We start from the raw sequence: 12,514 nt of genomic DNA, 5'->3' as shown, positions 1-12,514 counted from the left end.
GTGTCGTACTTGTTGTTTACTGTTTTTAAGGGTTTGTGCCAAAACAGGTGTTGCCGGGGGAAAAACGGAGTTTTAAAAAAATTAATTTTTTCAGAAACCAATATAAAATCAGTTAAAATGTGTTCATACTTGAAAAGTAAAGTTCCTTTCCTTTTACTACACAGTGAAACGGCCTAAAGGGCAACGACTGTCGTTTTCAATAATTTTATTAATTAAAAAAAAAACCAAATTTAAAAATAAAATTCTCATCTTGCAACGTTTCCTTCAGGGATTAAGCGTTTTATTTTAGTTGTTTTTCACATGAGGGTTTATGAATAAATTGGGTTATTAAATTTTAAAAATAATATTAAAGATTAATATTTTAAAATTTGTCCTTGACGCAAAAAAAAAAAAACCAATTAAATCTAAGGTAGTTAAGTATTTTCTCTTGTACGTTTGAGGAACCGAAGTAAATTTAGTTTCAAAAAATTAAAAAAACAAAGGGGACACACCCCAACCAAAACATATAAACATAGGGCATTTTTTTACCCCCACCACCAAAACACACGCCGGCGGGGGCAAACCGCACCGGGCACGCATTGCACCGGCACGGGCCACCCACACACAAAAATTTCCCAAGCAATAAAAAATTAATTTACTTTGAGGGGTTTTGGTTGGTTTGAAAGTCAGTGGGGCGTATTTACGTGGTTTTTTGATTTTAATATTTTTTCTTTATTTTTTTGAAAACTGAAAATTTTTGGAATGACAAAATTATATTGCGCCCCTTAAAAAAAAAATTGTAGGTGTTTTTGCTATTTTTTAATTGGGTAATATATTATAGTATATATTATATTTAAAAAAAATAATGAGATTATGATTTATTTATATAAGTAACGGAAACGTAACAAACAGCACCATTGTTGCGTCGTAGTTTGTATCTAAAAACCCACTTTTTTTTACCCCCTTCAGGGAAATGAAGATGAGGACGAAGGATCAACATTTTTTTTGTCCCCACGGGTTTTTGCGGGAAGGCGTCAAAGCTTTGAAGGGTGTCGGACCGCACTTCTATATTGGGGGGGGAAACTGGGGATTAATTTTTGGCCAGCAAGGTTCCCCAAGTTGGGAAAAAAAATCCCACACGAAAGGGATCACTTGATAAATGGGGTTCCATCGCCGTTTTTTCGCGGTGGCGGTGCCCAAAAAAACCAGGAAAAAACAACTTTTTCATGTTGGCGGGGGCTTGCGGAACATGTGTTTGTCGCGGGCCGCCACCACATGTTTTTTAAATAAAAAAGTATTACATGTAAATTAAAAAAAACAATTAAAAGTAAAAAAACACTTTGTCGATTTCTTTCTATTGTTTCGCTGGAATTTTTGTTTTCCAACAGTAACATTCAACAACCACGGGCAAAATTTTAGTAAATTTTACTTGAATGTAAAATTTTAAAAAAAAAAAAAACATGGGGGCTGATTTAAAAAAATGGTTTACGACTGGGAAAACTTTTTCTGGACTCCGGTGGACGGTCAAAAACCGGTAAACAGGGGCATTTGTCGCCAAACCGGGGACGGGAATTTTTCCCGGTGAAGGGGGGGACCGGGGGACAACTTGGGACGTCTGGGAATTTTGTTTTTTGCTTTCGTGTGGCTCCACCCGATGCCGTTCTATTTATGAAGGGAAGCCACCATGGGATGATTTTTTCATTTTGGGGGCGGTAACCCTTTTAAATTCTATTTAAAAAAAAACAACTCATGGGAACCATTTCCTCCCTATAAAAAAAAGTAAATCTGGAAAAAATTATTATAAAAGCATTTCATATGTATTACATTTTTCTTCGTGGTTTTTGCGTGTTGGGAAACATTATAAATTAAATTGTAAGGTGCGTAATTTGGACAAAAAAAAACAAACAAAACCTTATAGGGGCAATTCCGTGGGAGTTTGATAAATTCCACGGTGCAAAGGGAAAAAGCGCAAAGGGAAAAACGATATGGAAAGAACAGAGGCGCAAACGTGTTTATAATATGTGTGGGCTTACACTTATTTGGGGCAGCCCACATGGGGGGGCATTTTTGCAAAACGTTATTGCTAAATTAAAAGGGTTCGTGGTTTTTGTGTGTGTTACAACTGAACTGCAGGGGGGGGGGGGGGGTACTGGATTATTACCCACCCCCCACAAGGGGGACACACACGCGCGCACGGCACCACCGGCACTTCAACGCAACCGGCGCGAGTGCCCACCTCATGGCAAACGCAACGCAAGCTTGCGCAACTCCCACGGCGCCCCACGGCCCAACTGGCCCGCGCGGCACACGCCACCACACGGCACGGCACAAAAACCAACGTTAATTATTTGATATTAAGGATTAATTTAAAGCTAGGAAGGGTCCCACTTTTAAAGCCAGTGTTGGCGGTGTCTGGACCGGTGTTTGGTGGGAAAAAAAGAATCGATTTATATTCATTTATTAACAAAGGGGGGGCTTCATCATTTTTCCCACTTTCAAAGAAAAATTATTTTCCACAAAAAGCAATCAAACAACACGAAACGAACCACCCCACAAACACTCCCTCACGGGGAAACCACAACAAAACCCCACCACATATATTTAATACAATTTTTCTTCCGTATATCATATATGTCCTAATCGCATCCCAACTGGCTATTTTATAACACTATTAATATCAAATTTTTAAAGGGGCAGAAAAACAAAAAAAAAACGCAAAAACCACAAATCATGGGGGGAAGCAAAAAAAAACCAAAAAAAAACAAGTTTAAACAAGATTTGTTTGGAAATGTTTGTTGGATTAATAAAAAATTTTTAGTATATTAAAATCGTGACCCAAACTTTCCCAAAACGTAAAAAGAACCCACGGTTGTTCGGTCGATTTTTAAATTTTTTATCGAGAAGTTTTTAGGGGCACCACTTGGTGATGGAAAGTTTATAGGAAAAAAAAAAAGCTGTTGTGAAGCCTTTTTAAACGTACAATATTATTGAAACTATTGGAAACCTTCAATAATATGTAAAAAAAAAATTAAGGAACTTTACTTTTATAAAATGTTTGTTATTGCAAATTGAAACCACCATTCAATAAATTTTTTAATTTTATTTGCATTTTATATTTTCCTTATTTTTATTTTAGGCCGAATAAAATGCTGGTTTTTTAAAAAAAAACAAAAAAACAGTGGAAACCAGGGACCCAAAAAAAACCAAAACGAAAAACAAAAAAAAAAAAGAAACGGGATTTAAGGCTTTGAAAACCCAAAAAACCATTAATTTTAAAGTTTTTATTGGACAAAAACAAAAAAAACTGGACCGATGGCCTTACATGAACAAACCCAAAGAATGGTCGCCAAAAAAAATTCCCTCGGCCGGTAAAGTTTGCTACCACGACGACACGGGGCACCCGGGCTTGCCAGCTTGCCCACGTGTACCCGCTATTTTTTGCTAAAATCGGATGGACCAAAAACCCGCGCTTTAAAACTTCGACGGAAAAAGACTTCTTCTAGGGGGGGCAAACGGGTTGCGCAGCCGCCACCCTTTATTTAAACGGCCGGCGGCGATGTTGGGTGCAGGGAGTATATAGGAAGTTCTCCCCTTTCAAAAACCGATTTTACCTTTAACAAATAATTTTACAGTTTTTAAAACAAAATAAAAAAACAACCACCCGCCCCCCTCGTTTAAAAACCGGCTCGGGGGGGGGGAACCATTTTAAAATTAGCGGCTTTATAATTAAGACGGTAAAGCTCGTCGGAGTTAAGGGGCGTGTTCGGGAGGGTCCTCCCAACGGGCTTGACATCAGCCCAGGCTTTACCCGTGGGGGGGGACGATGCGGTTTTTTTCGCGGGCTGGCGGGCGACTCGGGCGGCGGTGCCGCGGCGATGGGCAAGCTGGGGGAGGGGGTGACGTCGTTGCTTGCTTGCATCAAAGTCGCCGGAGTGGGAGAAAAGCCTTGTGTTCTCGCGAGGGGCGCGCAGGATCGGGCAGTTAACTCGTTTTTAAGGCATATTCTCCTTCCTTCGCATAATTTTTTGAGCACAGGGCAAAAGGCTTTGGCCAAGGCATTTTATATTAGCTGCATTTCCACCATATTGCATGGCAAAAAGCTTGCTGATCCCTGTAGAAGGGCAAGAAGAGAGAGAGGGAGAGGGAAAAACACGGTTGAGCGTGTCCCCAAAACGATTTAAAATTCGAGAGAGAGGAAAAAAGAAAGGGTTTTGACGAGGATAAGAGGGAGTCGGTGGAAAAAATAAGGATCCACATAGGTAAAAACCGTTTATAAAAAAAACCGCTTATTGGGTTTGCCCATTCCTTATTACCCACTTTAGATAAAGTTACGTTTATTACCGTGGTAGTGCGGAAACTCACCTTTTCCAAAAAGGGTTTTCCCAATCGGGGGAACCCAAACTTGGAACACGGGGGGCAGAATCCTTCATATTTTTAGCGTATCGGTAAATTTATTTTAAATCTCAACTCATTACCCCACTCAAGAGTTAATTAAAAAACATTCGTTTGGGCTTCCGTTTCCTTCTTTCCCAAAACAATCTGTTTTTCCTTAGGCTTCTGGGGCCTTTCCCCTCGCGGGTTCCCCTACCGGGGGGCTAGGGTTAACCCGTGACGCCGTCTTCGCGGAGACGAGAAGCGGGACTTTCCTCCATTTGGGGCCCGCCCGCAGCAGCGGGCCCCTACCTTGCTTACGTTTTTTTACCCGTTGACGCCGTGTTCTTTCGCGAGCGAAAGCAGACCCTTTTCCTCCCCATGCCTTGGCCCAACAAAGGCAAGCGCCCCCTTTTACCCCTGCTTTAACGGTAAAACCCGTGGGGAAACGGGCCGTTTTCGGCGAAGGGAGGCGGGAACCCTTCCTCCATGCCGGCCCGCAGCCAGCGGCCCCTACCTGCTTTACGTTAAACCCACGTTGGACGGGCCGTTTCTTCGCAGAGGAGCGGGACCTCCTCCATTGCCCGCCCCGCGGCAGGCACAGACGCCCCCTAAAACCTGCGCCTTAACGTACCCGTTTGGGACCGCCGTCTCTTTACGCCGGGGAAGGGAGGCCGGGGAAACTCCCTCCATGGGGGGCCGCCGCCAGCCAGCGCCCCCTGTTTAACCTGCTATTGTTTACCGTTGTTTTGACGTCGTTTCTTCGCGGGAGGGAGCGGAACCTTTCCTCCATTTTTTTTGGGGGCCCGGGCCCGCAGGTGCAAACGCCCCCCCTAACCTTGGCCTTTAACGTTACCGTTTGACGCCGTTTCTTCGCGAAGGAAAAGAGGCGGGGACCTCTCCATGGCCCGCCCGCAAGGCAGCTCCCCTTTTTACCCCCTTTGCTGTGACGTTACGTACCCCCCCCCACCCGTTCTTTCGGCAGGGGAGGAGCGGACCTTCCTTCCCATTTTGCCCGGCCGCAGGCCAAGGCGGGCCCCCTTTACCCTTGCTTACGTTAAAAACCCGGTTGACCGCCGTTTTCTTCGCGGGAGAAGACGGCGAACCTCCCTCCATGGGGGGCCCGCCCGCAGGGCAGGCGGGCCCCCTACCTGCTTACGAACTTGGACGGGCCTGTTTTTTCTTCGCGGAAGAGAGGCGGGGGGGGACTTCCTTCCCGATTTGCCGGCCCGCCAGCAGCGCCCCGCCTTAACCCCTGCTTTTTAACGTTTTTTTTTTTTTGACCCTGGGACCGGGGCCGTTTCTTACGCGGAGGGGAGCGGGGAAACCTTCCGTTTCCATTGTTTTGCCCGGCGGCCCGCAGCAGCGCCCCCTCTTGTCTCTATCTGCGGCCTACGTACCCGTTGACGGCCGTTTCCTTCGCTAAGGGAGCGGGGGGGTAACCCCTTCCATTGGGCCCGGCGCGGCTAGCAAAGCGGGCGCCCCCTAGCCTGCTACGGTTTAACCCCCGGTTTGACGCCGTTCTCGCAGGAAAGAGAGCGGAAGCCTACCTCCATTGGCCCGGCCCGCAGCAGGCGCCCCCTAACGCTTTTTGCTACTTTTTTTAAACCCGCTGACCGCCGTGTCTTCGCGGGACGGAGCGGGACCCATTCCTCCCCATGGCCCACCCGCAAGGCAGCGGCCCCTTACCTTTTTGTTTACGTTTTTTTTTTACCCGTGGGGACGGGCGTTTGCCTTCGGCGGGCGGGAGGGAGCGGGGGAACCCTTCCTTTCCATGCCGCGCCGCAGCAGAGCGCCCCCCTAGCCCGCCTACGTATCCCGTGACGCCTTCTTCGCCGAGGCTGAGCGCGACCTCCTCCATGCCTCGTGCGTGCTCTCTGAAGCAGGCCCCCTACCTCTACGCTACCCGTGACGCCGTTGTTGTTCTGTGGGTGTGTGTGGTTGCGGGTGGTTGTTTGAGCTCGGTGTGTTAATGTATGGGGTGTTGTGGGGTAGGGGTCGTTGTGTCGGCTGGGCCGCTATGGCGGCGCGGGGGGGGCGGGGGGTGGGCGGGTGACGGAGTGGGTGGTTGCTAGCGGCCCCCTACGCTTGCTAGCGTTAGCCCCGACCCGGTTGTTGCTGGCGGGGTGCGGTGTGTTGGGTGAGGAGCGGACCTCCTCCATGCCCGCCCGCCAGCAGCGCCCTACCTGCCTACTTACCCGCTGACGCCGTTCTCTGCGAGGAGCGGACCTCCTCCATGCCCGCCGCAGCAGCGCCCCCTACCTGCCTACGTACCCGTGACGCCTTCTTCGCGAGGGAGCGACCTCCTCCATGCCCGCCGCAGCAGCGCCCCCTACCTGCTACGTACCCGTGACGCCGTTCTTCGCGAGGAGCGGACCTCCTCCATGCCCGCGCGCAGCAGCGCCCCCTACCTGCTACGTACCGTGACGCCGTTCTCGCGCAGGGAGCGAACCTCCTCCATGCCGCGCGCAGCCAGCGCCCCTACCTGCCTACGTACCCGTGACGCCGTTTCTTCGCGAACGGGAGCGGACCTCCTCCATGCCCGCCGCAGGCGGCCCCCTACCTGCTACGTACCCGTGACGCCGTTCTTCGCGAGGAGCGGGACTCCTCCATGCCGCCCCGCAGCAGCGCCCCCTACCTGCTACGTACCCGTGACGCCGCTCTCCGGAGGGAGCGGACCTCCTCCATGCCGCCGCAGCAGCGCCCCCTACCTGCTACGTACCTGTGACGCCGTCGTCGCGAGGGAGCGGACCTCCTCATGCCCGCGCCGCAGCAGCGCCCCCTACCTGCTACGTACCCGTGACGCCGTTCTTCGCGAGGGAGCGCGACCTCCTCCATGCCCGCCCGCAGGCCAGCGCCCCGTAGCTGCTACGTACCCGTGAGGCCGTTCTTCGCGAGGGAGCCGGACCTCCTCCATGCCGCTGCCGCAGCAGCGCCCCTCTACCTGCTACCGGTACCCGGTGACCCGTTCTTCGCGAGGGAGCGACTCCTCCATGCACCGCGCGCAGCCAGCGCCCTGACCTGCTACTACGTACCCGTGACGCCGTTCTTCTCGAGGGAGCGGACCTCCTCCATGCCCGCGCGCAGCAGCGCCCCCTACCTGCTACGTACCCGTGACGCCGTTCTTCGCGAGGGAGCGGACCTCCTCCATGCCCGCGCGCAGCAGCGCCCCCTACCTGCTATGTACCTGTGACACCGTTCTTCGCGAGAGAGCGGACCTCCTCCATGCCCGCGCGCAGCAGCGCCCCCTACCTGCTACGTACCCGTGACGCCGTTCTTCGCGAGGGAGCGGACCTCCTCCATGCCCGCCCGCAGCAGCGCCCCCTACCTGCTACGTACCCGTGACGCCGTTCTTCGCGAGGGAGCGGACCTCCTCCATGCCCGCGCGCAGCAGCGCGGCCATGTCCGCCGGCTGCCCGACGACGTAGAAGCCGAACACTCCGGAGTCCGTGTAGCTGGCGTTGACGGCCGACGCCGCGAACGGTCCCGTCGCGACCTTCGCGAGCGACGAGGTCAAGGTCGTCGCCGTCGCGCCGTACTTGATCGTCGGGCCGGCGCCGAGCAGCTTCTGCAGCAGCGCTAGCGCCACCACGTCGCGCGCGCTCGTGACGGCGGCGCCCTCTGCGACAACGGCGGCGTGTGCGAGTGGCGCCCCCGTGAGCTCTCGAATCTCACCGCCGCCGAAACGCGCGGTGGTCGCGTCGGCGCTGGCGCCCCCTGCCGCGGCTGTGAACCTAGTAATGGCAATCGGTTGCACCCAATCGATGACCGAAGATAATCGGTTGAATGTTATTGATCGCGGCCACCAGATATTGAATCATATAATACAGTATTTTTTACAATACAATATTTCTAAAAGCTATGTAACAGTATTATACTTCCTTCTGTTTGGTGTAGGTTAGAAAAGTAACCAAAAAAAGAAACACAAAAATAAAATAAAGAGTCATTTCATCAATGTTTTGCAAGTTTAATTTTAAATTAAAATTCTTTTTTTCGATAATCGAGCGCTTAGTCGGTTGCTGCAAACGACAGACTTCATCGATTATAATCGATCATCGAGGCGTCACTAGCCGTACCTGTGTGAGACGTGATCGATGAGCGAGGCGTGCGAGACTCCGAGGCCGACGACGGCGAGACGACCCGGCGTACAGTAGCGCCCCCAGTGGTCGGCCATGGCGGCGGCGTCGTGGCGGCCGACCATGTAGGCGGGGGAGTAGAGTGAGCGGCCGAGGGTGTCGCGGTAGGCTGCTGCATGCACCGTCTCCATGACGCGCATGCACGCCGACTGCTCGTAGTGTGCTAGGTTCACCTATAACACGGAGGATGCGCAACACGGTGAGGTTCACGCTCCACCTGATGAGGGTTTGTTAGAGGGGGGAACTCGTGATTTTCGCAGCAGGGTTTCGAAAGGCCGTGACCAATAGTTTGCGATGAAAATGAAAGTATCGTACTAAAACGTCCACAAATTAAAAACGAGGTTTTAGGTAAGGGGTGGGAACAAATCTCGCGATTTTTGCACCGAAAGCACTGAATACTACACTATAGTCTATACTATACGAGAACGAAATGTTTCCAAAGATCAACAGTTAATGACAAAAAGTGGAAAATCGCACTTTATGGACAACGCATCGATATCCGGCGTTATTCGCAATATCGATTAGCATTTGTTAGCAAACATTCGCACTCGACTAAAAACATTAAAACGCTGACGTTGGAAGCTACGGTAATTGACCCACTGCTTAAAAGGCCTAAAAACCTGTGAATAATATTAGTAGTATAAAGGAACGAAATGTTCTGTAGTTGTTAAAAAATCAATAGTCTGTCACGAAAACAAAACATCGCACTGGATTCCGAACATTTCGACGCCGCGGCAAAAGCCAGACTAACTCAACTTCATAACATTTTGACCCCGCGGCAAAAGCCACACTAAAGCTAGCAGCACACTTCACCATTTTCGTTGCACGTACAGGCAATTTTCGTGGTCGGCAATTTTTGTGGCCGTTGCCGCGTCACAGCACACTTCACCACAAGTTGCCACCACGAGCAATTTTTGTGGTGAGAAATCAAACCGGTTTGATTCTCGGCAACTCGTGGTCACCACTAAATTTCCGTGGTGAGTGGTCGTTGCCGGCCCCCGCACACTTGGCCATTTTTGTGGCGAGCACGAAAATTGCCTGTACGAGCAACGAAAATGGTGAAGTGTGCTGCTAGCTTAACTCAACTTCATAACATTTCGACATTGCGGCGACGGCAAAGCCAGCGTAACTCACCTTCAGTCTGTTGGCGGCAGCGTCGAGCTCCCATTGGTTGAACACGGGCGCGGTGACGACGCTGGCGAGAAACGGCATCGCTGCGTCAAAGTTGTTTCGCAGGACGTCCAGCGTGTAGATGAGATGTTCTCTTGTTCCCGTCGCGGAGAGACTCGCTCCGAACGACTCCAGGTTACGAACGTTGCCGAAGAACGACGTGTCCTGCAGCGCGGAGAAACAAGCGAACGTTTACCGCCCTCCGCAGCGACGTGAACGCAGATGTGCGTGCTCGCTTAAAATCTTAGTTGTTATCTATGGCCAATGGTCATCAAAAATTGCGTGGCTGTTCTATTGCGGCGTTTTAGATGTTAAAAACAAAGAACAAATGCAATTCGAAGGTTTAACGCTCGCCGCTTCAACGTTATCGCAAGATGTGGACAGATTCTTAAAGGATTTATTTCGAAATCATTTCTCGAAAAACGCAAAAATATAGCGAAATATGGTCTCACCTAATAGCGGATATGTTACTGATTACACCAACGTGAAAAGACTAAGAATTTATGCTGTTATAGCATGGAAAATTAAGCACAGATGTATATGCTTGCTTAAAACCCTGGGCCCTGTTGTCAGAAACAAAATTAGTTTTAACATTAGTCTTAACATTAACTTCCGCTCGCAAACCGTTGACAGAAACATCGCAACGTTACGAGAATGAAAAATCCTCGCAAATATCCTCTTAACATTACGAGAGCCCAGACAGTCTCCTAACTTTAATATTAAGATGAAAATAATGCATTCACACAAAGAATGGCAGTTATAGTGATATTATATATTATATTAATGAATCAAATGTTTTTCTTAAAAAAACACGTCAGAAACATTATTTATCTACCGATCGTAAACCAAAACAAACATTTACAAATGGCGTTTGTTCTCATTTTAAATATTTTGAGAATTCACGACTCTCGCGTCTCGTGTTACAGTGTGAGAATTTGTCTTGCTGTGCAGAATAAATTCATGACCGTGTCGTTTTTCATCAAATATTATTTATACGTAGTTACCAACCACAATATGCACAAATTACTGTGATGTACAATAAATGTGTATGAACTTGAATTTGATCGATTCTCATCCAATCGGCAGCCTTGTGACATCAAGTTATCAAGTTCCTGTTATCGTGAATTTTCTCATAGCTATGCTCTGCATTTCTGTCAACGCTATTCTCGTAACATTAACATTAGACGTAAGTGCTATCTTAGCAATAACATTAGCTTTTTCGTTTTCATTTTCTCTTCAGTGCCAATGCTAGTAACAAAACCTCATCATCTTCATCTGAGGAAGACAAAGGACCGATCATCTTTGTATACTATACTCGTGAAAAAGAGCACGCTCAAACACAATGAACTTTTCAGCACACCGCTATACAGCAACCGTTCTAACTGCACAGCAAACCGCGCAGGTGGAGACGGAAGCCCAGCCCGGCAAAAATGACGAGCCGTTCTGTGCCGTTCTGTGCGTACAGACACAGCTCCACCTTATTTATTCCTACCTTTCTTTCACAGTTTCCCCGTACAAGATCCAATAAGCACAAAGCTAAACTCAGCGAGGAGTTAACCAACCTGAGTGGATTGTAGGGGCTACAAAAAATGTATTAATTTACTGTACAGTAAGTTGTACCTTGCCACATTCTATTATAAAGCTTAGAGACAAAAAACAATTTGTGGTGTGTAAGTCTGGTTGTAATTTACACCATCGATCATCGAAAACTGTCGCCATTTCTTGGCGGCGTTTTCGATGTCGTCGTTTTGTTACCTTTGTTGCGAGTGCGCCAGCATTTCGGAGAGCGTGGGTTACTCCTAGGTTCTGTGAGCTTTCGAATCGCGCTCCAGCGTTGTATACAACCACCACCTTGGACACCGGAGAGAAATTCTCTACTGAGACAACCTGTAAAAGGACAGAGCATTATTCAATAATAATCATATCAAACATGAAGAGATGTTCTAAATCACTCACAACTAACGAACACTGCAGTCAATAGCAGTTAAAATTATTACAGAGGCAGTATTCTATTTCGTGGGTATAAACCGAATTTAATTGATTCGAACCGCGGGCCCAATCCAAGTTCAGCACCCAGAATAAGTGAGATCGGAAAGTCTAGCTGTGCTATGTAGGTCACAGAAAAAGGTGGTATAAAATGGCCGAGGCACGCTTAAGAAAGTACACGATTAATGTGAACACTCGTGCATTTTTACTTTTTGCATTAACACAAACATTGCAAAATATCCCAAACGACCACAATCGTATTTGTAAATGTTTATGTAAACAGAAATGCACCTGTGAATTGAAGTATGATGTTTGTGAAGAAAATTATAGATCAAAAACTTAGAATAGTCCTATCCTACCCATGTTATAATTTAAGGGCTGTTTATACCCCCTCTTATCTGATCTCAATTTGGCGGCGGGAACTTTCCGATTTGGCTTATTGGTTCAGCACGTTTGTGAAAACACATTTGCGGGGTCTCAAACAAGGACAGCACAGAAGTGTGAGTACTGACCTGGATCCCGTTGGCTAGTTTGCTGATTTTCGGCTGCTCTTTCTGAAGGGAAGCTTGAACAGCCTCCGTCTTCTGTGCAGCGGCGGCCTGCGCTGCGTATAATCGCCGCCCGATGGCGCTAGCGGAGCTACGCATGATCGTTCGTTCAGACCTACAACACGACGCTTAGCAAGTTAGCGCTATCAAAAATATATTGACCGATTATCGGCGATTTCTATCGAGTAACTCGTTAACCCTAAACTGTTAACAGTTTGCAACTGAAATAGCTAAACAAATAAATAGTGCGTTCGATTTGCTTCCCCAGAGCCACCTGGGTTAACCTGGGTACGAAATCGAACGCATCTGGGTTAGGGAAGATAA

The 12,514-nt window shown here is 48.5% G+C and overlaps 1 protein-coding gene across 3 annotated transcripts in view; it reads right to left on the bottom strand.

Annotated features, from left to right (window-relative positions):
- Window positions 1-12,514, bottom strand: part of LOC106814889 (cytochrome b-c1 complex subunit 2, mitochondrial-like) — a 15,450-nt gene that overhangs the window by 1,477 nt on the left and 1,459 nt on the right. For all 3 annotated transcript variants that reach the window (XM_014819262.1, XM_014819265.1, XM_014819263.1), the window contains exons 2-6: window positions 12,155-12,305; window positions 11,412-11,543; window positions 9,621-9,821; window positions 8,427-8,659; window positions 7,690-8,084 (exon numbers count right to left, since the gene is read on the bottom strand). In XM_014819262.1, the coding sequence (XP_014674748.1) occupies window positions 7,690-8,084; window positions 8,427-8,659; window positions 9,621-9,821; window positions 11,412-11,543; window positions 12,155-12,289 (1,096 nt within the window). In that variant the 5' untranslated portion in view covers window positions 12,290-12,305. The remainder of the gene's footprint in view (window positions 1-7,689; window positions 8,085-8,426; window positions 8,660-9,620; window positions 9,822-11,411; window positions 11,544-12,154; window positions 12,306-12,514) is intronic.

This window comes from Priapulus caudatus, unplaced genomic scaffold, assembly GCF_000485595.1.
Source record: "Priapulus caudatus unplaced genomic scaffold, Priapulus_caudatus-5.0.1 Scaffold997, whole genome shotgun sequence".
Taxonomy (NCBI): Eukaryota; Metazoa; Priapulida; class Priapulimorpha; order Priapulimorphida; family Priapulidae; genus Priapulus; species Priapulus caudatus.
Note: the sequence above shows the minus strand (reverse complement) of the source record. Positions and strands in the feature narration are given on the sequence as shown.